Below are 26,368 nucleotides of genomic sequence, written 5' to 3'. Positions count from 1 at the left end.
TTTTTTTTCCCCCTTTTTGCTATTGAAGCTTTCATCATCTTTTGGGAACCTTGATCCATTTGGTACGGGACAACCACTCCCACCCTTGCAGCTTCCCCAGCAGGTGGCCCCGAAGAGTGTTGTTCTGCCCCTAAAGAAACCACCCAAATGGATCCGGCGTCCTGTGGGAGCATCGTTTTCGGTAAGCAGGAGAGAAAGCTGGGCATGGTTGGCCAGGCAGGGAGGTGGTGGTGGCATCTGCAAAGCGCTTTAGGAAGCAGGGAGTTCAACAATGTGCTCCGCCTTGGGAGAAATTCCTGTGTTAGTTGTTGTGAGGAAATGTGTTTGTGGCACCTTCCAGACAGGGCTTTTGGGACAGCAATCCAGCAAAAGTGTGACGGAAATGCTTGGGGAAAGAGAAATGAGGTGGTGGTGTGTTGCCAGCAGGCACTTGTTTCTGTTTTGGAATTAGGGCTTTGCTTTTATTTATGTGCAGTGCTTGCTTTGGAGTTAACAAATATACATTGGGAGGGGAGAACAGGACCAAACTGAGCAAGTATCTGAGGCTTGAGTGGAGTTTGAAGCTATCGTGTGAGTCAGTGTGATGGAGAATACTCGGGTTAGCTCAGATCTAGGTAGCAGGAGTATGTCCCCATAGCAGTACACAGCTGGGCTCTTCCATAGCTGGTTGACTTGCACAGGAGCTAAGTGAGAGAGTGGCAAGTTGCTGGTTTTTGTGAGAGCAAACTGATCTGCTCTTTGGCTCCACCTCTATCTTATTTTCTAGACCTACAGACCATTTCTTAGGCATCTCCAGAAGATTTTAGCCTGTCCACTGGAAATGGATTTCTTTGACAAAATACTTTTCAATTTTCAGCATCCTGTGTCTGCTTATTCACAATCTGATGCACAAACTAAATGCAATTTTCTTCCATCAAAGAGAAGTGATGTTGCTTAGCCACTGACTGATGTGTCATTTTGGTAATGGTGCTTATTCCCTTACTTGTCCTAGTTTTCCAGGAGCTAGCTGTTAGTCTTTTTTGTGGCTAAGCTTTTTACCATGGTGACGTTGTCATTTATTGGACTGACCTGTGTAAATTAACTTTGAGTTATAGAATGAATTAATACTATAAGCCCCTTCTGATTTTTTTTTTTTCTTCTGTTGATTTTACTTCTCTCCAAATGATGACACAACTTACTGTCCATCTCTAAGTAGGCTTTTAACTGGTGAACTCTTGAGTGTATACTTAATCATAGAATGGTTAGGGTTGGAAAGGACCTTAGGATCATCTAGTTCCAACCCCCCTGTATTTTACATACTGCATGTGTACCTCAATTCCAGTTTGGAGGCAAGCTGGTTACATTTGAGAATGCCAAGATTCAGCAGCAGCCAGGCATCGAGCAGCAGCAGCAGCGTCACCATGTCTACGTGAGCCAGGTTGTTACAGAGAAGGAGTTCCTGGCCCGCTCAAACCAGCTGCAGGAGGCTGTGCAGTGTGAAGGCTTTGTCAGCTACTGCCAGAAGAAAATAGACATGGCCCAGGCTGACTTTGAGAAGAACGTGTGGGCCTTCTTAAAGGTAAGAGGTTCATGAGTTCCCCACGAGAAAGCCAGTGCAGAAGTGGCTCCTTCTGCTCAATACAATGTTTTAGCAGAAGAGGTGCTGGGAACCAGAAGTGTAGGCTGTGGGAATAGTGCCCATAAACCTTGTAATTGGAAGTGGCCCATCAGAGGAGAGAGGGTCCTCAGGGTCAGGGCTATTTATGGGGTTCATGAGAAATCTTGGCAGAAGCCAAGGAGTGAGGGGAAGTATCCTGTGGTTTTTGACATCCCACATCACTACATGTTTGTACAGGGAGATGGTGAGAAGGGATAAAACTTTAGGACAACTTTAGATGTGCTTTTCACTGCTCACTGTGAACATTTAGAGGTTTTGAAGTGAAGCAGATAAAGCAGATTGTTTACCCTCAAAAACCAGATCGAACCCTTGCCTACCTGCTTGGGTGCCAAAGTCACTGTAAACCTTTTCAGTTCTATTATACAGTCTCCACAGTGATTAGCTCTCACTGGGTAATTCATGCCAGTTAAGTAAAGAGCCAGTGAGGGAGAAAATGGAAAAATTGTGAATTGCAATATATTCTTTAACTTTCTTTTTTTTAAAGGTGAACTTTGAAGAAGATTCACGTGTTAAATATCTTGAGCTCTTGGGATACAGGAAAGATGATCTGAGGAAAAAGGTAAGTGTCTCTGGAAGCTGTGCTTGTGTTAAATGCCTTACTGAGGGGTGTATCCACAGAGTACAGCCTAAAATGTTGATGTATGGTTGAAGTACTCATTTGCTTGAGACTGGAAAAGTAATTAGCAGTATATCCACAGGCTATTCAATACAGTAAACACTTTTATACAACATCATTCTCAGTGTTTCCCAGCAGATGGTAGCTGTCAGTGCTGCAGCTCTCCTAATAGCCATAATACAACTGTTAACCGTGGTGCTGAAGCCTCTGTTTGAGCATGGCTGACTTGAATAGTTCTGTTATTTAAGGAATTCCTTTGTTCCTTAGGATGCTAGAAATCTTCCTCTGCTCTTCAAACTTTATCTCGATAAGCCACTTGTGAATAACTTCAGAATTCTTACAGCAAGCAGTTTGCTTGGTTGGGATTTTCTTATTAGCTATGTACTCTTGCAGTGTGGATGTTTAATGAAAATTTCAAAGCAGGCAACAGACTTCAGAGGCATGTCTGCATTTGACTGTCCAGTGTTGATCTGAAATTCTCACCCATCAAGAAGCTTTGATATGTGCTGGTTCAGGATATTCATGTAATTTTGCTATGTGTCATCTTTCTACTGTGGCATCGTCAAAGCTGATCTGGGTTTAGCCTTTCTGCCAGCAGTTTTCAGGGTTTCCTTAACTACCTTGGGGAACCCAGAATAGTCCTTTTCTTGTGGGGGACACCATTCATTTTTTTGGGGGGGGGGGAGGGGATCAAACATTTGGAAAGGCAAAATTTGGATTATTGGGAAGCAACTTGCACATTTTAAGTCCAGAGCTTTTGTCCAAGTTGGAAGAAGGTTCTTATCTCAGTGTTACAGGGGGATACCTGCTGTGCATTTTGGCTCTTTGTTGCTTTCTGTGCTGTACCTAGGAACTGCCTAGTATTTCTTCAGTGCTGATTCAGTGAATTTGAATGTTTGACTCATTTTCATTGTATTAAACTATAGTTTTATTTTCAAAGGCTGGCTTTGTAGGAATGTATTTGTTATTATGCATTAAATGGCCTCCAGGGCAAACCTATTACAGTGACAGAAGTAAAAATTGTGGTTTTGCTAAGAGACTGTCCTCAGGTTCTAGATTTTTGTTGCCAGACTCAGAGGCAAGCACAGCAAGGGAAATCCTGGTTTTGAAAAGCAGATCCCAGTTAGAAAGTCCAGTTGAAATTTAGTGGTGGTCCTGCAGAGCTGCTTCATGGAGCCCACTGCTACTCTTGTCTGGGTTTGATATGCCTTGTACATGGGGAGAAGCTGGGAAAATCATAGAATCACAGAATGGTTTGGGTTGGAAAGGACCTTATGATTATCTAGTTCCAACCCCCTGCCATGGGCAGGGTCACCTCACTCTAGACCATGTCACCCAAGGCTCTGTCCAACCTGGCCTTGAACACTGCCAGGGATGGAGCGTTTGCCACTTCTTTGGGCAGAAATGCTGGGCCTACCCCATTATTTCCATGTTTGAGGAACAGATGAGGGGAGCTGCAAGGCCATGTTTTCATGTAGCTGTTTCTTAACAAATAATTCAATATTGAAGTTTAAATCCATGTTTTTAGTGTCAAGAAACAATACAGGACAACTTGTCTGAAAATTTGGTACCCAAATGATAAACTCACTAAACCACAACTAAACCAGAACCAGGCTACAAGGGTAAAATAAAGCCTGGAATACTAAAAGCAGTAGATAACACAAGCAGCATTAGGAAACCCAGGCTCCCAGGTGCCAAATTAATGTATTTTCTGCATGTATTCTAAACTCCATACAAAACACCATTAAATTGGTGGTTTTGAGGGCCCTAAGTGAATCTGGAGTCACGATTTGCTTTGCAAAGTATTAAAGCTGAGCATTTCAAGTCTTCTGTACCTGGAGATTCCTAGCTCACAAGTATATGCCTGCTGTGTTTGAAACTACAGCTTCCTGACAGGCTCTCTGCTCCACAAGAATTACCACCACTTCATTTTCCCTGACCAGAGTAGTCAGAGGGTTTTGTCCTGCATGCTCTGGTATTATGTTTATTACTGTGATTTCCAGCAGCTCTAGTGAGGTTTGAGGCCCTTGACTTAACAGTTAAAGGTTTAAAGGCATAGAGCAGCTGTTGTTCCCATCAGAGCTTGGGATACAGAGGGCTTAGCAGTAAATCCATTGCCAGTCTTGGAAAGGAAATAGCTCTTGTTTCACATTAAGTGTTCTATAAGCAACATACTAGCTATAAGTGCCAATTTTGCAATCTGACAGATCAGTGAGTGGTCTGCCTTTCTAAAATAAAAGAGCACTACTTAAATCTTGGTTGTTTTCTAGATTACATCCACTCTTAATGAAGAGGGTCTTGCAGATGGTGATTTGGGAGAGGTAAGCAAACACGTGTACCACTCTGTGCTTAGTTTTATAATGCCATGGTAATGTGCAAAGTAAGAATAATTTTGCTTTCCAGTTGGTAGCTTTTCCAAAGTAAGTCACAAATAACCCAGCATATGACAAGTTCCTACGTTCAGTAGGATGAAGGTACTTATAAAAACAACCACTTTTTTGTACTAAAATGCCTTTCCCAACAAAGGGCTCTCAGTCACAGGTTTTAGTTCAGGATCTCAGTGATGTCCCTCCACCTTTACTTTTTGCTGCCTGTTTCTTGCGCACTGTGATGTTTTGCAATGCCTGAGAGGTAGGGCAGAGCTTTGCTGACTGGCAGCTGATTTCAAGAGCAGCACCTTCCCCAGGCTCTCACAAAAGCAGGACTGAGAGTGTGGTCCCATAACACTTCCCTGAAAGAGTAATAAATACAGTTCAGCAGTTGCCCATTGTAATTGCAGTGGCCTGAGTCTACAAAGAGGAGCCTGCATTGCTTTTGTGTCATAGGTGTTTCAGATGTCATCTATAGCTGCCTAATGGGAAAGAAAAGTTTTGCTGCATGTTTTCAGGCAGCTAAGATGAAAACAGCACTAAGTACTATATGATGCAAAAGAGTAAGGAAATGGAGGGCCTCTACTGTGTTTGTTCTTCTCAAGTATATATTGCCAATGCCTTTAAGCGATTAGCAGTCTGTTTCTGGCTGTTGTTGGTGGGAAAGTGGCTATACTCTGCAGTGCAGAGTATGTCTTCCTCTTTTGCTGGCTTTTTTGGTTTTATGGCATCTTCTCTCTGCTGAAGGCTCCTGCAGAATCTGATGAATCTGTGCCAAACGAGCGAGGTGAAGGCCAGGCTGCAGAGGAGCAGTTCTTGGGAGAGGTATCTGTCGCCCTCTAAACTAACCATGTTGACTTCCTGTGTATTTACTTTGTTATTACTAAGAGCATTTTGTTGGTTTTTCCTAGTGCTGAGGATATGTGGAAGTACAAGAAGTTATTCAGAATGAGTAAAACATGGGCTTTTGTTAAGTTGCTTGACATTTTTCTCATCAGCATCAGCTATCATGCAAATAGATTTTGATGGCAATGGAGAACAAGCTATTTTTCTAATAGTCCAGTTGGCATCAGACTCAAGGACTTTATTCTGACATATTTTTCACTCTGACATTTCCCTAACACATATTGAATGGTCTGCTGCCACAACTCTAATGCATTCCTTTTCCTTTTTTCTTTCTTCTTTTCTCCCCCCCTCCCTTTTCCCATTCTTTTCTGGTTTATTACTGTCAAGCTGTCAGCTTATTAGTGCTCTGTTACTAGGTATAACGCTTTGCAGAGATGCAGTTGTGTGGTGCATCGAGGCTTTGGTAGCTAGCTGCCTTATGAATGTCTGTTGCAACAGTTCGGACACACTCATCACAGGCAGTTTGTGCTCCACCAGGTCTACCTTGGGATCCTACAGCTTTTGTTCATTTCTGTCCATTTTGGCAGCATTGTTTTCAGCCCTCTGTTTTAAATACAGGGAAAAGTCTATAATTGTAACTAAGGACACAGCCTTTGCCGTGTGAGCACTGAAAATACCAGAATCACTGTGAACAGGCCAGCTTGATTCTTCCCCATTCCCTCAGTTTCCTCTTAGTTAGAATTTGAGCTGTTAGCCCAAAACTACCCATATTCTCTGTGCTCAAATCTGTACTTAGTGCTTGTCTGCGGTTGTCTGCTTGTCTGTGAAGATGAGGTTAGTGGTTTATGGCTCATGCATATATGCACTTGTTCATATAACAGTCTGTTAAGGATACCAAAATAGTGCTGCCTTAGGCTTAGGTGCTTGATTGCCTGTTAATTCATTAGAATCTGTAGTGTCAGACACATGCATCTGACTGCATAAGGATTTTGCTGTATGCAGTCTTGAAGATGTTAGATCTCTCACAACAAACGTCTCTTCTAGGAGAGCACTAGGAGAGCATTCACATCCAAACATGACATCAGCCTATAAGCATGGGTGGTAAATATTTGTGAGATTGGCCTGAAGCCACCACTGATGCATTGGGGAGTGCTGTCACACACATAAAGTAACTGGATGGGGACATTATTCCTGTGATAAACATGCTCTCAACTCATACCAAACACACATCACATGTTATCTGACAGCAAAATAATTTTCCAGATGCTGCCTCCTTTCATAAGCAAAGCATAAAGCTTGTTTCAGACTTATCTCCCCATCCCAAACGCCTGTTCTTTGTCAACTGTGTACTTGTTGTTCAGCACCTGAAGTACAATTTCACTGATATAAGCAGGATATTCTCAGGATATTTTATAATGGAGGTCCTTCGATAAGCCCAGGCCTTTCCCTGGGCTTTGATAAGCCCAGGCCTTTCCCAGTGTATCCCAGTGTGACTTTATGGAGGCACATGGGGAAGTTGATTATCCCTGTGCTGAAACAGTGACAGGGATACTCTTCCCTTCTAAATTAATGATCTCTTAGGTGACTGGTAATGTGAAGGTGTATCTTTTACTTGTAATGCAAGATTAGTATGTTTTTAGATGTGTGTATATATTCTAAGTGTTTACATAATCTCAAAATTATGTATTTCCTTTCTCTTAGAGGGTGAAGGACCATAAACAAGAAACTGAAGATTTGGGAACTGCAAAGACAACATTTAACATCTCTGTTAGTGGAGGTAAAAAAACCCCTTGATATTGATTTCGCTGTAGGTGCTGATATTTATAAATACTGGTGTTGATACTGGTGTTCCAGTGAGAAGGTGATTTTTACACAGATTGTGAAGGATTATCATGACTTTCCATTCATTTCACAGCAGTTTCAAGGCACATGAAAATACAGCTTCTTTAGGGAAGGGAAGGAAGTACTTGTACATCCCATAATTGAAGTGCAGCTATTCTGAGTGATTTATGATATGAAGGGACACACACCTCATCAGGAATGAAGAGCTAACATCACTGAGCAGAAGTTCGCAGGGGTTCTTGAATAACACACAGAAGCCATTGATCCCTATCTAGGCTTGTTTCTGGCACTGTATGCAGGGTAGTTGTTTCAGAGATCATTTAGACCTCTAGCGTCTTGCTCTGCAGCAGGTAAGTGATGCTTGACAGCGCCCCACCTGATGTGGCTGTGACCATAGAGTATTTGAGACTAGAGATGAACTTGAGCATCCCTGTAAGTACCTGCCTGGAGCAGACTGGTTTGCAGAGAACTTTGCAGAGTGTTGTACATTTGAACAAAATCACGTGCCGTTGCATGCTTTAGTGACTGCTGTGCCATCTTTTGAAAATGCACTCCTCTCATTGCAGATGTGGACGGTTTGATTACTCAGGCTTTGCTGACGGGTAACTTTGAGAGTGCGGTAGATCTCTGCTTGCACGATAACCGTATGGCTGACGCCATTATCTTGGCCATCGCAGGCGGACAAGAGCTGCTTTCTAGGACACAGGAAAAGTACTTTGCTAAGATGCAGAGCAAAATTACCAGGGTATGTTTTTTCAGTTAAGAAACAACATGCACGTTGGCCTTTGGCAACTCCCTTTTTCTCCTTAAAAGTTTTCTTGTGATTTCATGGGTTTTTTCTGTGAGAAGCTAGTAAGTGTTCAAGTCATCCACAAGATTTCAGAGCAAAAGGATTTCTGTTACTTGTTTTTAATGCATTGATAAGGAGAGAAGTACACTACCTGGATATCAATACACCAGATGAGTATTCTTTACCTTGTCTCTGGTGTCTCTGAGTTGCATATACACTAGTAGATTCTCACTGCTACCGATGATTATCTTAGGCAGCACACATTTCAGTCTCTTGTGTTGTCCCATTTTTCATAAGTCACACATGACCCATATTCAGTGCCAGCAACATTATGTTGATTTCTGCCTGTGATTAGTCTTAACACATTTTGCAGATGCTTCATTTCACTGCATGCGCAGAAGAGAGCAAAGTATGCCCAGGGCAGGTCAGTAACCTTTTGTCTAGGAGACAGTGAGTTATGGCCAGCTGGTTGTTATTATTTTCAGCTTCTTGCAATGCTAGGATTGCTGATGCTGCTTGTTCAAGTCTTTTCTTCTTTACTAAGGTGAGAAAGTAGCAACAGGGGGATGAAACAGAAGAAGCATCCATACAAGAGCACTTAAAAGGACAATAGTTTGGCAAGGATGGCCGCTTTTAGAGGAGGGGAGAAAGTTGCTCATGGTTACTTTTTAGCAGTCCATTGTCAAAGAAGGATGTTTTATACAGTAGCAGGAAGCAGCTTGTAAAATGGGCATGTGCTTAAGTGCTTCCCTGGAGCAGGGCTGAAGGCTGCAAAGCACAGTCACTTGGGCAATTAGGGCATGCAGCACCACAGGCTGGGGTCTGTAAGTGGGATTTTGCTGGTCATTGCCTGTGATCCAGTTTGAGATAGGAACAGTTCACATTCCCAGTAGTGGACAAGTGAAAAGAGGAAAGTCTGAAGTAGTAAGACTGCAGGATTTCTTCCCCCGCTCCTTTCCTGTCTCTGGCCTAATCAGAGAAAGGAAAACTTTTTTGTGCATGGGTAATTCCTTGACTGTAGTTCATCCTCTGGGAAAAGGTATTTTTATGGAAAGCTGACCAGTTATCTGTGCCTGTGCTAATAAGTGAGGGTTGAACTTGTAGTTAGGATCTTGCATTTGTTGTTCAGGTGTGTTTTTTTCTTTTCTGGTCCCACATTGCACACTAATGATTGTTCAACTGTGTTCTGAGCTTGAAGTCTTGGCATGAGAAGGGCTCCGTTCACTAAATAGCAGCGCAGCTGCCAAGTCTGTCTTTTGTCTGAAGCAAAATAACTGGAGGCAGAGTTTGAGACAGAAGAAATTGGAATTTCATTCTGAGAGCCTGTGGACAGGCAGCCTGTCTGTGTGTGTGTGGACAGGGTAGGGATACTGCAGACAGCTCAGGCTGGTAATGCTGCCAAGTTGCTGCTTCTTTTCAAGCAGCCTTCTCCACTGCCCCTCACTGGTCAGCCTGAAGCCAAGAACTGAAAGCTGAATAAAGCAGTTTGACAAACAAAATTATACGGCTTGCTGGGCAAGATTTGTAGCTAAATACTGGATATGTTACCATTGTCTGCAAAGACAGTGCTGAAAGCTATCTGCAGTAAACTCAGCTTGCAGAGATTTGTGCGTTCTTTTTTTGGATATTTTTGTAGCAAGAATAATTGACCTGTCTGTTATCCGAGCTTGTTTTGTGATTTTCACTGATACCCTTTTGTAGTAAAATATACGCTTATGTGGCTGTTGAATTGTAGTGCAGTATCTGCTGTGACCCTGGATACAGTGGGGATAAATACACTTGAATAGATACATATTACACTGTATACTAAAAAAAACTCAAAGCAAATCCTACCAGAACCTTAACTGTGGTTTCTCTCCTGGTCTAGCTCATCACTGCAGTGGTAATGAAGAACTGGAAAGAGATTGTGCAGTCTTGTGATCTGCAGAATTGGAGAGAGGCTTTGGCTGCTGTGCTCACTTATGCCAGGCCAGATGAGTTTGCAGCCCTTTGTGGTAAGAATACTTTACAGACTGGATGTCACTTATTCCACTTATAGCAAAACTACACTTTGCCACAGTTTTCCTTCAAGTAAGCTATTGTAATGCCTCAATAGCTTGTTTGATGGATAGTACAGTTCTTTGGTCCTGTTGCAGAGGAGGAGAGGAACCTCTGGGGTGCTGTGTTCCCAGTATGTTCCCTGATTGTCTGGGCACAGACCCCAGTCCCTTGCATGTAGCTGTGTCCGGGCATCACCCATGCAGTGCTCAGCTGCTGATCTCTTTACCATTTTCAGATGGGTAACAGTGATGTTGATGTGATAGGAGTTTCAGCCAAGGGACCAGTGTCTTGGAGTGTTTGTGCATGGGATGCAAATGGAAATGTTTTCAGGAAGCACTTCACTCTTCTTTCCCATGAGCAAATTTAACTTCTTGGAAGGAGTCCTTTTTCACAAGCAGCGTGCATGACTGCCCTCATGTGCTGCATGGCAGAAAGCTGGCTGGGTTTATCCCTCAGGGAAGTTATATTGTCAGTAGCTGTGTGCCTGACACCCCTGTGCCCCTCAGACACCAGCCACAGTGTCTAGGGAGCCGTATGACTCACTTCAGCACATGATGGCCTGGAGCAGTACCAGGACTCTGTTGCCTGCAGTGGCAGACTCGCGTTATGCTCCTGAAGTGAGGGACTGCAAAAAGTGGGTGGCAGAGAGCAGAATCGAACCCTGGTCTCTTGTCCTTTGTCAAGTTGGTGGATGGGCTGTCCTTCTGATGTCTCAGTTTTACAGGCATTTGACAAGTTCTTGACGTTAACTGCCTCTGAAATGCCCTGGTCTCCCATCAGATGATTATCTGTGCTGGGCACTGGAGTAACTCCTTACCAATGGAGCCTATAGGCAATATCCCTTCTCACTGCTCTGAGCAGAGGCACAACAGGCATTGCAGGCTTCCTCAGCCTTGGCAGTGATGGAGGGATTACCCAAGTGATTCACCAGTACCTTTGTTCATATTTTTCCTAGATCTCCTGGGTAACAGGCTGGAAAGCGAGGGGGACAGCCTTCTGCAGACACAGGCTTGTCTCTGCTACATCTGTGCTGGCAATGTGGAAAAACTTGTTGCTTGTTGGACCAAAGCTCAGAATGGAAACAGCCCCCTGTCCCTTCAGGTAGGTAATTATGTTCAGATATTTGAAGTAATGCACTGCGATCATTTTACACTTAAATGATGTAGTGTAGAGCTTTGGTGCTGTCTGATAGCTGCATGTATCTCAGGATGTCAGCCTTTTCCTTCTGGAATGGGTGGCTTTCATAAAAATAACGTAAGGTGTGGTATTAGAAAATGTGTCATGAAGTACAGTGGCCCTTGTCTGCTCTGTTCTTTGGGTAGTTGAGCTACTATACTGCTTGTATAAGAAGGCATTCGTAGGGCTTAGAGTGTTTTGGTAACAAAGGAGCTTTAAATGCTTGCATCTTTTAAAATAAGGGAGTACTTGGATGTTTTTGCTTTTGGAAGAGATGTTTTGGATGTTCAGGGCAGGAAATCTAATTAAATAGATTTCACCAGAGGTGAAATACACTGCATATAGCAAATATCTTGGGAGAACAGGATTAATGGCAATGAGATGAAGCAGTTTGTTTACTATGATGTGGAACTGCCGAAACTTCTAGAAGCTGACGCTTTGCCTTGATTTGTTTTTTCCTTGCCTTTGATTTGTTGGGAAAAACAAAAATGTATTATTGAGCAGTCAGTAAACAGTCCTTAATAGTGATGTATGGTTGAAATCCTTTGTGTAGTACACTCATTGACTCACATTTTTTGAAGAGGGATTGCATGTTAACGTTGGCAAATGAATATTTGTAGTATCTTCCAATATAATGCAGTGAGAATAAGAAAACATGAGAAAACTGACCAGAAAATGTTCCTGTAACTTAGTACTAGGAGGAAACCCAACCAAGACCAGCTCTGGTACTTGGGGATGTGCAAGGAAGGCAAGATATGGACTATTCCTGGCGAATATCAGGAGCAGCCTTCCAGTATCTGAAGGGGACCTACAAGGATGCTTGGGAGGGACTCTTCGTTAGGGACTGTAGTGGTAGGACAAGGGGTTCAAACTGAAACAGGGGAAGTTCAGGTTAGATATAAGGAAGAAGTTTTTTACTGTGGGAGTGGTGAGGCAGTGGAACAGGTTGCCCAAGGAAGTTGTGAATGCTCCAACCCTGGCGGTGTTCAAGGACAGGTTCGATGGAGTCTTGGGTGACATGGTCTAGCGTGAGGCACCCCTGCCCATGGCAGGGGGGTTAGAACTGGATGATCTTAAGGTCCTTTCCAACTCTAACTATTCTATGAAAACCATCTTTGCAGTAACAACCAGAAAACCATGGACAACCTCTCCTAAGGGAGTTGTGAGATCCTTTTGATTAAGATGCTTAAGAACTGACTTATTAAAATGCTGCAAATGAACGTGCAGGACCCCAGCATTAATAGCAGTGATGGGCATGATGTTTTCTGTTCACTTTCATGGCTCTCACCAGATATTGTTATAAAAGCTTACTATTTTGGTGGATATGCTCACTGCTGATAGGGCTGTGAAATCCTGATTAATGAAAGCAGTACTTTTGGCTTTGAACTCCACCCAATGTGTCTGGGTTTGTGTTTTTTCCCTGCTGTTCCAGGATTTAATAGAGAAAGTTGTGATCCTGCGCAAAGCCGTGCAGCTCACCCAGGCTGTGGACCCGAGTGCTGTGGGGGCCCTTTTGGCTGAGAAGATGAGTCAGTACGCCAACCTCCTGGCTGCCCAGGGCAGCATTGCTGCAGCTTTGACCTTCCTCCCTGCAAACACCAACCAGGTACAGGCCTTCAGGTCTTTTACTCCATCTCTCTGTGTGAACACGTGTGCTTCAAGCAGAGGTCTCTACATGTGGTTAGCCAGCAGGGCTGCCATTTGAAATGCACCTTGGGATGCGCCGGTCAGGCTGTATCCCCTGTGTTGGCCTCTCTGAGCTGGCAGAAGTACACAGCTTTGTTCTTCTCCCTCTTCATTTCGCACCCTTGTCCTTGCAGCTAGTGGCTGCCCAGAGGGTCAGCTGTCCCTCCTGCAAGCCAGACACAGTGAAACATGCACCCTGACACTTGGTTGTTTTCTTTTGATTTCTGATCTTCCATCAGCTGGTATTCATCAACAGGCTGCCTTGGGAATAATGCAGCCCAAGATGGGAGGCAGGCACATGTAAGGCAGTTCCAGTGGCCCCATGTCTCATGCAGAAAAGACCTATTCCAATCAAATAGTGCAGAGCAGGCTTCTGAGAGAGCTCATCAGTGTGCGGCCAGTCAGCCTCTTGTTGTGATGCACTGGGTGACAGGCAGTGCAGCTAACCTTCCTTCCCTGTCCTTTTCTGATTGCAGCCGAACATCGTGCAGTTACGGGACCGGCTTTGCAGAGCTCAGGGGGAGCTCCCACAGGGACAGGAGGCCGTCAGAGCACCGTATGAGAGACAGCCCATGCCCAAAGGACGGGCTGGCCCTGTGGCTGGACAGATGCAAGGGCCCCAGGCTCCAGCCCAGCAGTATTACCAACAGGTAAATGACTTTTGACAGTCAGGGAAGAATATGGTGTTTGAGTTCTGACAGTGATGGGGTAGAGGAACTTTTTTGCTTTCTCTTGATACGAGCTGGAGTGTTATGACATACCTCTACTGAGATCCTTGTGGTGGAAGTCATTGGTGCTGCTTTTCAATCAGTACACATGCCTCCTTTACTCCTTATCTGGGAACATCTGTTAAACACCTTGTAAAGTAGCCTGCTTCTGAAGATCGGGTGTTTTCCCCTTTGAAAATGTGTGTTAGTGCCAGAAACAACTGTGTGGGACAGCTCTGCAGGATTTTTCTGTGCTTGATATTGTTCTATCGTCACCGGCCTCAGGGCTTGCTTATGCTGCTCACTAGCCTCTCCTGGGGCTGTTGTATTTTCTTCTCCCAGCTCTGACACTGGCTGTAGAAGTTGCTGAGCAGTGGCAATAGCAAACTGTGGGCATGTTTTGGCAGTCATGGGTACAACCTTATACGAGAACGCTTTCCCATCTGGGCATAAGGTGGCATAGGCACACGCCAGGGTGGGACAGGAGTGGGAGACTGAGAGTGGGCTGAGAATGAACTGGGCCAGAAGAAACACCTGGTGAGTATGGGACTAATAAGGGAGCTGGGGGCTGTACAGGGGGGAAGGGGAGAAATGGAGGAGGCAGGTGCCCTGCTTTTATCTGTAGCTTGAGGATGACACTGCACCAGACCACACTGGCTGTCATCAGAGTGTGGTACGGTGGGCAGCCCTGGCTGTGCGCATGCTTGAAAGAGCATCACCAAGTCTCTAATCCCTCAGCACAGAGCTGGAGCTCATCTGGCCATGCTCTACACAGGAGCTCTGGGCTGGGCTTTTCTGAGAGCAGAGCTGTGTTAGTGTTGCAGGAGTTCTCCTTATGCAGAGGAGATTGTCACAAGCAGAAGCATGTCTTTGCCAGTGCTGCCCTTCAAACACTGCCTGCCAGAAAAATGGGGGCAAGAAGGAAGAAGAGCTGAAAAGTGGGGGAGGGGTTGGGCTTTGTTCTCTCCCTCTTAACATCAATAAGACATCCCTGAAACAACCATCGGAGAGGGAATTGCATGTTTAAAATGCATCAGTGTTACTAAGACATCAAGAGGGAGAGACGCCTTTACGTTCTCTCCAGGGTGTTAACAAGGTACTTTTCAGCAGGGACAAAGCCTTCATCCTGTTCATACAAGATTACCTTGCTAACACCATTGTGTGTAACTTTAAATGCATCATTGTCAATAATTAACTACTATTCTTTCCTGCATCTGTCACCTTCCTCCTTGTAACCAGTGTATTGCTTTGAGAAGCAATGCTGCACATTTCCTGTTTGACTGTGGAAAACAGCAGCTGTCCTCTAGGTGGCAATGCTTTTTAAACCAGAGTTCCCTCTCTTGCTGCCTCAAGCTATTATTTAAGCAAGCCCTGCTTATTAATAAAAGGCTGTGTGTATCACAAGCACACTGCAAGTGAGTTGCCCCATGTTCTTGGCTTTCCAGGGAGTCCATGCTCATCAGAAAGGGCTTGAAAGGGACAAATGCTGTGTCAGAAAGGTGCCCAGTAGTATGCTGATGAACCAGAATAGAAAGAAATTACATATTTAAGGAAATGTGTACACAGGGGCTTGTTCAGACTCGAGGCAGCCTTTGTTTAATTGCTATCCCAAATAGGAACATGTACTTAAAACTTAGTCTCCTTTCGGCAAAGTTTTTGAACCTTCTTTTTCATCTGAAAAAAACAGGCATGCAAGGGAATGGAAAAGTCTTCTAGATGAATCCACTGATGAGTTATGGAGACATTAACAGTGGCTGTTGTATGGCTGACCACACCATCAGTCCAGCACTGCATGGGGCTAGAGACAGACTGAAGCCAGCTGAGCCAGTCAGGACTTTAGGTCACAGCTTTCCCTCTGCACTCTAGTGTGAGTCTCCTGACCCTGGCTGTGCTTGCCAGGCACAGAATGCCCTCTCCTTGCTGAGGAATGTCACAGGCACAGGAGGTTCTTGGTTTCTGTCTCATCAGAAAGGTAGTAGTAGTCATATGGAACCGAAGAGCTTTGGAGTGGCAAAGAAGGAAGTCAGAGGAAAGGAGCTGTGCGAGACTGGCTGGGAAGTAGTTAGCATTAAGATGTATGTTTGTGCATGTGCAAGAGTTGAGTATCAGATTTTAACCTGTTTTAATTAATCTAAAGCTCAATCTAAACTGACTGCTTTTGTGTGAGGCAGTATGTTTGAACTTAATATGGAACTTCCAACTGTCGTTAGCAACACTTGGTGTCGTGCAGTAGCCTGAGGGGAGCTTCTGCAATAGGAAAGTGTGATAAAAGAGGCAGACCTGGCTCACTGGTGCGTGTAACCCTGCACTTTTTCCACAGCCTGTTGTAGCTGTGTCTCTGCTGTGCTTCATCTTCTCTCTGCAACTCACTTTGGCTCCAGTGCACAGTGATTTCATCTGTCTTGAATGCACTTTTCTTTCTTCCCTTGAGATTTTATGGCTGTGCTGCAGGTGCCAGCATGCAAACTTTATAGTGTTCACTTCTTTGCATCTCATTCTGTGAAATCCTTTAGACTTTTTTTATTGTTTTGTTTTCCATGATTGGTATTTCTTTGTTCGATTCAGGTTAGAATTGCCCCTACTGTCACTACCTGGAGTAACAAAACTCCTACTGCCTTTCCCAGCCATCCTCCTGCAGGCTGTCCCTCTGACACACAGGTATAACCTTCATTATTCCTCTCTGAGCCCCTGATCCACCCCGGTATGTCCCCTGGTGTAGTCTGTCTGCTTGACACAGTCTGGTATGGACAGATGGAAAGAGCAGCTTCCATGCGGTTTTGCTCCTCCGTGTCTGTTTTTCACCAATGCCCAGATGAGTGGCTCTGGGAAGCCTTGGGTGGGAGGTCAGTGTGACCTGAGCCCCCCAGCCCTTGCCCCACACTGGGTGGTGTGGTAATAAGTTTCTTTTCCCTCTTTCCCATGGAAATTAGAAGCTTCAGAGTTGATGTTTAAGTTTTTTAGTTGAAAGCTGTGGATGGCAGGGCTCTCAGACTGCCTGAATAACAGGCAGCACTGGCAAGGACCTCTTCCTTGAACAGGAAGGTATGTGCCGCTCTGCTGCTGCTGAAGTCACTGCACGTACAGGCTGTGCTTTCAGTGTTATGCTGGGCACCCTAAGGCACTGGGGTGGTTGGATGCATTTGTCCCTGTGCTGCTGGTTCTTCCAGGGAATGTGGTTTCAGACCTTGAAATGTGAACTGATCATTTTATTACAGTTTTGCTTCAGCACTGCATTATCACTGCTGACTAAATCCTATCTCACCCTACCCTTTTTCCTGCAATCTTTTTCTACAGGGAGACAACCCACCTCCTCCAGGGTTTATCATGCCAGGTGCCATTAACCCCAACGTGCCACCTCAGCAAGCCACATCTTACAATTACAGCATGTACTCGCAAGCAGGGGCCCGGCCAACGTACCCGCAGAGTGAGTAACAGCAGCTCCCTTCTCCCTCCCACCCAGATGGGCCGGACACTGATGAGGCTACATTTACTTGGGGATAGCCAGTCCCTTCCTTGGAGTTGGGAGGGTTCAGACCATGCCAGTCCCACATTCCTTGGGTGGGAACTCCTGAGATAGTATCAAAGGATTGTTGTTCTTGGTGGAATCCAGGCATCAGGCAGCCCCTGTCAGACCTTGTCTCCTCTGCTGAGGTGTCTGCTTATGGCTTTTAGACTCACTCCTCAGCTGGCCCTTCCCAGGGGTGTTTTGGGATCAGAAACCCGTCAGTGGGTGTCCTGGAGAAGCAGTATGGGCTTGGCAAAGAGGGATCTAACTCATCTGCGTGTGGCTGGGCCATCCGTTTCTCAGTGGGGCTCCGTGAAGATGGGAGAAGGGATGATGAGGCAAGGGCAGTAGTACAGGTGAGTGAGGAAAGGGGTGGAGTAGTGGCACACTCAAAGCAGGACACTGAAAGTACACGCACCAGGGAGGGAAGAAATGGGCATAGATGAGCAGAGAAGAGTCAATGAAGTTAACTAAGCTGCAGAGCCCACAGTGGAAGGCTGTGAGCTTGAATTCACTTCCTTGGCTTAGGCTCTCCCTTTGTGCAAACCTGGGGTGTTTCCCTGAGAGGCACCGTAAGGATTACAGTGGTGCAGAAAACAGCCAGAGCAGCAGCATCCATGTGCCCCAGTCCCAGCCCAAGTGGTGTGGTGGGTCTGGGCAGGAGAGCCTGTGAGGGAGAATGGGAGCCCTTGGAGTCCTGCAAATACAGGCAAAGTTGTGGGAGCCAGGATCTGGCTGGGCAGGTAAGTGGTTTGAGGGGGAAGGGGCAGGAAGAGGGGAGAGTTAGGTGGAAGGAATCAGAGACGGATGTAACTTGCTCCTCTGTTATGAACTCACTGACTGAATGCCTTTTCTCCCTGTTTGTAGCATATCAGGCCGCACAGCAGTACTCCTGTGGAACAGGGGGACCGGCTCTCTATCAGCCTCAGCAGCCTATTGCTGTCCCTGCTTCAGCCTCTTACCCAAACCCTGCTCCTAATACTACCCCTCCTTACCCGCCCTCCGCCCCTGCCCACTCCATGCCCTCCCCGCTGTACCCTGGGCAGCCTCAACCCTCCCCCACGAGCCTGAATCCCTCTTCCTTCCCTCTTCCTCCTTCGGGCGCATCCTTTCAGCATGGCAGGCCAGGACCTCCAGCAACTTCTGTGGCTTATGCATTACCTACTGGACCAACAGGTACTCTGCCTGCAACCAGTGACCTTCCTGCATCCCAGAGAACAGGTCTGCGCTTGGACAGGGGTGGGCAGGCAGGGAGGGGAAGGGGTTTGCTTCATTACTCATTCAAATGTGCACCTTCTCCTTGTGAATGCTCTGTACCAAGTTTGCTTTTGCGTAGAGGTCAATTTAAAGCATTTCTAAACCACATCATCTTCCCTATGAATCCAGCAATGACATGTTTATGTTGCTGCAGTGAGCACTTGCTGAGCAGCATGAGCAGTCATTTCTCTCCTGCAAGTCAGACCTTGCCACGAATTCAAAGCTTTTCATAGCATCATAGAATGATTTGGGTTGGAAGGGACCTTAAAGATCATCTAGTTCCAGCCCCCCCTCCACTAACCAGGTTGCTCCAAGCCCCATACAATCTGGCCTTGAACATTGCCAGGGAAGGGGCAGCCACAGCGTCTCTGGGCAACCTGTGCCAGTGTCTCACCACCCTCACAGTGAAGAATTTCTTCCTAATGTCTAATCTAAATCTCCCCTTTTTGTTTAAAGCCATCCACCCTTGTCCTGTCATTACATGTCTTTGTAGAAAGTCCCTCTTTAGTTTTCTTGTAGGTCCCCTTATAAGAGAGGCGCTTCAGCCTCTGATCATCTTTCTGGCCTCCTCTGGACTCACTCAAGCAGGTCCACATTCCTCTTGTGTTGGGGGCCCCAGAGCTGCACGCAGTACTGCAGGTGGGGTCTCACCAGAGCGGAGCAGAGGGTGAGAATTGCCTCCCTCGACCTGCTGGTCATGCTTCTTTTGAGGTGGACTTTTGACCCCTTTTTACTTTTGACTGTAACTTTTGACTTGCCCAAGACAGGGAGCTACAGCATTGTCTTGTTACGAGGGTGTCGTACACTCTGGATGGATGGTGGCACAGTTTTAACCTTGTGAGGCTGGTGTCAAAACCTGCCATGTGGCTGGTGAGCAAAATACAAAAATGAGCAAGTTTTCCTTGTTGCTGCAGAGAAGTTGATCCCAGTTCTCCTCACAGGACAACTTTGAATGTAATTTGTCCCTGTGTCCCTGGTTTGTGAGCGGCATTTCAAGCCCGGGGTTGGCAGCATATTTAGTTCTAACAGCATTTCCTGTGGCATCAGCTCACTTCCATTATTTCTTTCCTAACCACTTCATGCAATGGGATAAAATGTAGCTGTGAATGCTTTAAAAGCATAAGCAGAAGTGATTTAGAAATGCTTTTACACGTCTCTTTCCTGAATGTTCATTAAAAGCTTATGTGTGTGGCTGACATGTAAGAGCATGTTTGAACACGCATGGTGAGAGAGCATGCACTGAGGTGGGGCTCAGTGTCTCCTTATGACTGCCTGGATGTGTAACCAACTGCCTTTACAGTGGGACGGTGACCTTGCTTATGATAACAAACTTGCCTCTTCACTTAGCCTGTGAAACAACAGTTTTGCGTATGTCAGACTGTGCAGGGTGAATGAGCGGTCCTTTTCTAAACTTGGCCATAAATATACTTACTTCACATCCAGGAGGTCCAGTTGTGGAGAATCACGGTCCAGATTTGGGAAGCAGGGAGTAGAGGAATATTAGGCAGGATTCAAGGGATGTTCCAGAGGTGCTGACAGGCTTTAAGGACCTCACTGTGACTCCCTCTCTGTCTGTAAAAGTCTGTTAGGGGATGATGCAATGCAGAAAAGGCGTATTGCCTTTGTCTTTGTCTTGGCAGCAGCAGTCCTATGAGTGAGTTCTCCTGGTGTCTGTAAGCCTGGGAGCCCTCACCTCTCCAGCATTGCCTACAGGCAGGCAGACTCTTTTCCCCACCCTGTTTGCAGAGAAATGGTGTTTTGCTCTGTCAAAAGGTAGAGAGGACTGGTATAACGCAGCTGTCAGAGCTGCAAACAGATAGAAGGTCTTTTTGCTCCATCCTGCAGCCAGATTCGGTGTCCTCTCTGTTCTTGGAGATGCGGTACCGTGATCTCCTGACCCCATGTTACAGGGCATGTCAAAGTTGTATCTGTGAACAAGAGGAATTTTTATACTGGACAGAGGAAGAGGTGTTGGATAGGGTTCTAAGCCTGGGGTGTGAAGCAGCACATTATAATGCAGACAGCATAGCTTCTGCACCTGCAAGGAACAAGGGGATTGTTCTTTCTCATCCGTTTTACTACTTGTGTCAGTGGCAGGCACTTCAGATCTGTCACTCGCGTTAACAGTGAAGTGACATGGTCCATGTGGCACAATCAGAGCAGGTGAAGGTCTCTACTCCAGACAGCAGAAATTAGAGACACAAGGGGAATTGAAGCAGTTGTTATCCATGTTGCCTTGCTACATTTCCTTTCAAGATTAAAAGTTGTCCATACCAGGCTTTTTGAGAACTATCAGTGCTGCCTGTGTTCTTCCCAGCAGCTGTGGTGAGAAGGTGGCCAGTGCAAAGTGTCAGACCTTTAGGAACCCAAACTTTGTCACTGTCTCTGATTCCTGGCAAACACCAGCCTTGCACTGAAATGCAGAGGTGGACTCCAGGGCACAGTGAGGTGCCAAGGCCAGATGGTTTATGCATGTGGGCTGTTGGCTTGCAGATGCTGCCTGCAGCTGGAAAACTGTGGAAAAAAGAGGTATCTGAAGAACACACTGTCTTTTAGATCACACTTACTAAGAAGGAAAAAAATTTGCTTTGTAAATGCAGAAATCACAGTGTACATGCTTGATATGCTTAACCACCAACATATTCTCCAGAGTAGCTGCATTGCTTAGTGAAAGATGCCTTGGAATGAGATCCCATAGAAGCACAGAAATCTGCAGGCAGAAGTACATAGTAGATTTCACCCTAACTCTGGGTGTTGCAGTGCAGAGCGTATAGCGATGCTGATCTTGCCTTTGAAGTGGTGTGCTTTTGTGTGTGTGGTAATGATCTCATCTGGGAACATCATGTTTCACTTTGCAAATGCGATTCATGTAAAGACTGAGGCAAGGGAGGACAGACAGAAGATCTCAAATTTGAAGTCTTGAAAAGCACCTGACCTTTGAACTGGCTTGGATTTAAAGATGCACTTAGAAATGGTTGTATAAACATCTTAAGTTTTTTGCAAATGCATATAACATCAGTATGTTAAGCTGTGCTTGGAGCTCCAGTAAGCAAGAAAAACCCACACTTTATTTCCTTTTCAACCTATCTTGCTTTGTTTTGTGAACCTGCTTTCAATGGAGTTCTAATTTTCAGAGTCTTGAATCTTGTTTGAAATTGCGATAGAGCAATTCTGAGCTGGGGGAAGGGTTTGCACCGTAAGTGCATCAGTCCAACCCCAGGGACGTGGATGGACTTGATGTAATCCAGGAGTTATCTCATCCCCAAAGTTGTTCCCTGTGAAATGGCAAAGGCTTTATTGGTTGTGCTTTGCTGTTTGGATTTGTTGCTCAGTCTTAGCAGGCAGTGTGTCTTTTCACATGGGAATAAAGCTGCTGTGTGAACACACTGTTTTTCTGGTGGACTGGGTGCAGTCAAGAGTGCACCTTGATTTGGGAAAATACTTGACGTCCACCTTGAAAGTCAAGTGTCTCCTGAAAAGCTTTTTGAAATGGTAAAATGATGGTGAGAAGATTGTTGCTAAGAGTAACAGTCTGTTAGCTGCACTGACTTGGTAGGAATAGAAAATATGAATGCCAGAAGAGGTAAGAAAGCGGGCCAGGACTCTGCAACATTTGTTAGAAACAACCAGAAACATGGATTTACGGCACGGGAAGACCAACACGCTTGTTTTCAGGGAAGGCAGACAAAACCAGTTCCCCAGAGGGGGTTGGACAAATGACTTATCTCAAAACTGGCATAATTAGGTTAGGTGCTTTTCCCCATGACTTCTCGTGCTTATTGAAACTAAACAGCTCATCGAAAGCTGCAGACTAATTGTGGTGTTGTTTTTGAAGAAAATCTTTGGTTTAGTTCTCTTTGCATTTTATCTGCAGAAAACCAACCAACTCAAGACCAGGCCTCTCCCTTCACAGGTGAACTAGGTACCGCCTAACCTGAACATAATTACAGCCACTACCTGAAATTAATTGAATGGACATCAATAATGCACGTGTTCTTCAGAGAACATGAAGTGCAATGCTGTTTGCCAATTAGACTTTAATAAAATCCATTTTTAATTCCTTAATTAAAACCAATAACAACATATCTGGAGTTTTTAACCACAGAAATAAATGCTGGTTTTCCTTTTTTACAGCAAATTATCCCAGGAAATTAACAGCAGTAACAGTCTGGGAGATTTTCTTTAACATGTTACCACTATCAGCACTGCAGAAACTAGACTTCCTGTATCATAAATACTCTGGGGTGTTCTGGATAGTTAGGAACAGAGGAGCCCCTGGGGCACATGACTGTTGAGAGAGGGCAGATTGGTTCAAAACAAAGCAGATGTGAAAGGGGTTTTAAACTGTTTCTCATTTGCCCCTTTAACATGCTCTGGGTTGTTTAACAAAAGCTTTGAGAGCAAATGAAATTTCAGATAAATTGAGCAAACTCTGCAGTGATTTTAAGCTCTTCTGTCTCAGGTGAATTTATCATCTGCTAACACTGTGGTGAAAAAGTCCATTGAACAAGGATTTGGTCTTGTTGGCTTTTTGTGCAATAAATGCTGATTACTGGGCAAGGTAATGCCGTGGTTCCAATTACATGCTCTTCCTGATGAAGTGGGTAACTACTTCTAATGCACTAGTGTGAGCTTTGGTGTACCCAGTCTTGCAGCTGCATGGAGTGTGCTTTCTTGGAAGAGCAGAAGGTTTGCTACAGAACAACATGCTGGACTGTGAATCTGCTCATATATCCTCTGTGCTGCTTTCAGTTTTAAACAAATTCAGTTTCAAACAAAAAGCTAGATTTTGCCCCCTTGCTCCAGCACCTCTGCTCTGCTTTTGGGACACAAAGCACCCGTAAATGTGCTGTAGCTGGCAGAGGAAACCCGGTTTTATGGTTCTTTTGTGTCACCAGGGTTCCTGGGTGAATCTAGCCTGAAGTGTTTAAGGCTCCTGTTGCCTCTTATGCCTCCTCTCTCTGTGTTGTGTTGCTGGGGAACAGGTCTTACACTGTCATCTGTAAATCTATCACAGTACACAGTCACAGCAGCAGCAGCCCTTGAGGGAATGGATGCATCTTAGTGGTCTTATTCACCCATGGGTTCTCACACCTCTACTGCTGATTAATGGCTATGATGTTAATGGTGATCATGGGGGAAAAAGTTCAAAACTGGTTCTCATTTCTTCTCATATTATACAGATGGGAGAAACTTTCACTGGTAACTGAAGTTTCTCTTCACGTATACAGTCTATGTAGCAGAGCTGTGCTTTGGGCAACTGCCTGCCTTTTCAAAGGTGTCTGCTCAAAGGTGTTTTCCTGCAAGAGAAGAAAAAGTTATTATTAAAGAAAAAAGAAACCTACTTCTGTCATACTTGAGAACAGTTGGTCAGGATGCCAAACCTGCACAGCAGGCACAGAGCCCGACGTGCCTGATGGCTGGGGCATCAGGAAGCTCTGGCTGGCCCAGGAGCTGTGCTGCCCCCCAGGGAAGGGCAGAGGAACAGGCAGGCAAGGGTTCTGCCAAGCCCCTGCCAGCAGAGCTGTGGTGAGGAGCTGGCCCAGCTGAGCTCAAAAAGACACCACTGCACTCCTCCAAGGTACTTACAGTCTGTTTTCTTTCTGTCCCAGGGCCTCAGAATGGTTGGAATGATCCTCCTGCCCTCAACAGAGCTGCCAAGAAGAAGAAGGTACTCCAGGAAATCCTGTCTTGACACATTTGAGTGCTGACCACTTGAAAAGCAATAACTTCAGCTGCTCATAGGGAAACCTCTTGGCTGGAGAAGGAAAAGGAAGGGTTAGCAGCAAACGAAAGCTGCACCTCATGAGCAGAAATGGCCTTTATGCCTCTCCAATATGCATTATCTCTCCAAGTATTTAAGCCTCTAAAGAGATGGTGGGGTTTTGCTAAAGTTGTGGTTGTTAATAACATTGATCCTGGTTTGATGGAAGAAAATACCTCAGGCTATTTTCATTTGCAGTAGAACAGATGAGTTTTGCAGGAAATGATACTTGCATGAAATGATGAGGCCAAGCAAATTGTTACAGATTACTGACTTTGCTGGAGCTGAAAGCAATTTCTCCTGATTAAGGGTCTGACCCTGAGAGATCTACCGAGAGTAAGACCATTTTCATGATGGAGACAATGTAGTTTCCTAAAACGGATTTAGATTGCAGCAGGACAGAATAACTGGGGACATTTGGCACAGAGGAAAGAGCATTTTCATCCCCTGGTGCTGCTGTAGTCTTGTGTATTCCCACAGCAGTGTCATCCGCTGCTCTCTGAGCCTGCTGTAAGAATCAGTCTGGTGTGTGTAAAATGTAGGGAGAAGAAAAGAAGTTGGAGCAGGCAAGGGTGTTGGTGGTGGCGAAGGCAGAAGTCTCCCTTTGGGGTTTGGTCTCTGCAGTTCAAGATTAAGAAACTTTTGGAGGATGGATTAGGGGATGCTTTGTGTGCTGTGGACTGCCCCAGTGCTGGCACATTTGTTGCACAGCAGCCAGGATGCTGCCTTTCAGGGCTTCAGGCTCTTAAGTAGAAGGAGCAAAGTTGTCAGTGAGAATAACTGCTGGAGCTCAGGAAGCACCTTCTGCAAACAGGGGTTTTGCTGCTGCTGTGTGTGAGTCACAGCCAGAATTTCTGCCATAGCCAGGGCTTGAAGGTTGTCTCCCTTCTAAATGAGGATCCATGTTTGTTGCATTCCCTGTTGGGTATTCAACAAAACTGCCAGAAATGTTTCTGTGTTTGTTTCCCTTATGTCCACTGTCTGAGGCAGTGGTTTAGCATATAAAATGACTCACCGCATTGCAAACTGCAGCATAATTTGCAACTGTTTTCCACCTAAGAACGTAATCACTACTCAAAAGTTTATTGCTGTGATTCATTGTCTTTATAACTGACTTTTTTGGTGCTGGATTGGGAATGTTTTTCTTGCTGTGCCAAACCACTAGCTTAATTCTGGTTTCTTTCATTCAAGGTAGCATTCAGGGTTCTGTAATAGTTCCTTTATCCATGCACACCCAAAGAAATGTGTACATTCCCATGGGAGCTTTCTTTTGTTTGGATTCTTGTATGATGCATAGCAGAAGCCAGTAGCTCATTTTGTTGTCTCTTCCCTCTACCAAATGATCCTGAAACGCCTCTGTGTAAAGACTGGCAGATGCTTACGGATGGATCTGAAATGCGCTCATAATCTATTTTAGTGCAAACCTGTTTGCCAGAAGCTTGAAAGGCTTTCACAAGCTTTATTGGTGCATGTGGCTAGCAGTGACCTATGTACTGAGTGGACAAAAATGTACCCTTAAAGTGAGATGAAAAAAATCTAAATATAATGACCCCAATAGTAAGAGCAGATGGTGTGGGTTAGTTTTCACTAGCCCACATGGTTAGATGGTGTGGGTTAGAAGTGTAACTCTTCTTCTGTTAGTGCTGGTCTGCCAAACCCCTGGTTTGTGCCCTTAGAGGGAGGGTGGTGCTGATTTGAGGTGCCTGTACTCAGCTCTTGTGCCAGGCAGAGCACACAGGACTGGAAATCCTGGAGGATATTACTGCCCCGGGGCATTTGCAGCTGCAGCCAGAGGAATGGGTTTGTTTAACCAGACTGAAATCCTGCATCCCTGCCCCTGTTACTTCTGTATCCCAGGGGCTAGCATTCTGCTTGGCAGAGCTCTCGTTTGCTGTGGGTTAGCAGTCAGCAGAAGCTGGATGTTGCGCTCTGCCTGCAGCCGCCACAGCAGCATAAATGCACTGTTTGTCGGTTTATTCCCCAGGTCCCTGATAACTTCCTGCCCCCGGTTCCCATCACGTCCCCCATCATGAACCCACTGGCGGATCCGCAGTCCCAGATGCAGCAGCCTCCAGCTCCAGCACCACCCGCAACAGCGACCCGCCTCCAGCCG

General features: G+C 45.4%; 1 protein-coding gene across 1 annotated transcript in view; it reads left to right on the top strand.

Annotated features, from left to right (window-relative positions):
* The window catches only part of SEC31A (SEC31 homolog A (S. cerevisiae)), a 42,744-nt gene that overhangs the window by 11,218 nt on the left and 5,158 nt on the right, over positions 1–26,368 (top strand). The window contains 15 exon segments of the mRNA XM_010019107.1: positions 29–181; positions 1,322–1,558; positions 2,142–2,216; positions 4,544–4,594; positions 5,390–5,467; positions 7,190–7,265; positions 7,897–8,075; positions 9,988–10,114; positions 11,116–11,261; positions 12,769–12,942; positions 13,499–13,672; positions 17,024–17,153; positions 18,102–18,410; positions 24,104–24,162; positions 26,240–26,367. Coding sequence (XP_010017409.1) covers positions 29–181; positions 1,322–1,558; positions 2,142–2,216; positions 4,544–4,594; positions 5,390–5,467; positions 7,190–7,265; positions 7,897–8,075; positions 9,988–10,114; positions 11,116–11,261; positions 12,769–12,942; positions 13,499–13,672; positions 17,024–17,153; positions 18,102–18,410; positions 24,104–24,162; positions 26,240–26,367 — 2,096 coding nt within the window.

Source organism: Nestor notabilis, unplaced genomic scaffold (genome assembly GCF_000696875.1).
Source record: "Nestor notabilis isolate BGI_N333 unplaced genomic scaffold, ASM69687v1 scaffold17907, whole genome shotgun sequence".
In the NCBI taxonomy this organism is placed as follows: Eukaryota; Metazoa; Chordata; class Aves; order Psittaciformes; family Psittacidae; genus Nestor; species Nestor notabilis.
The sequence above is the reverse complement of the archived record's forward strand: the minus strand, read 5'-3'. Positions and strand labels throughout refer to the sequence as shown.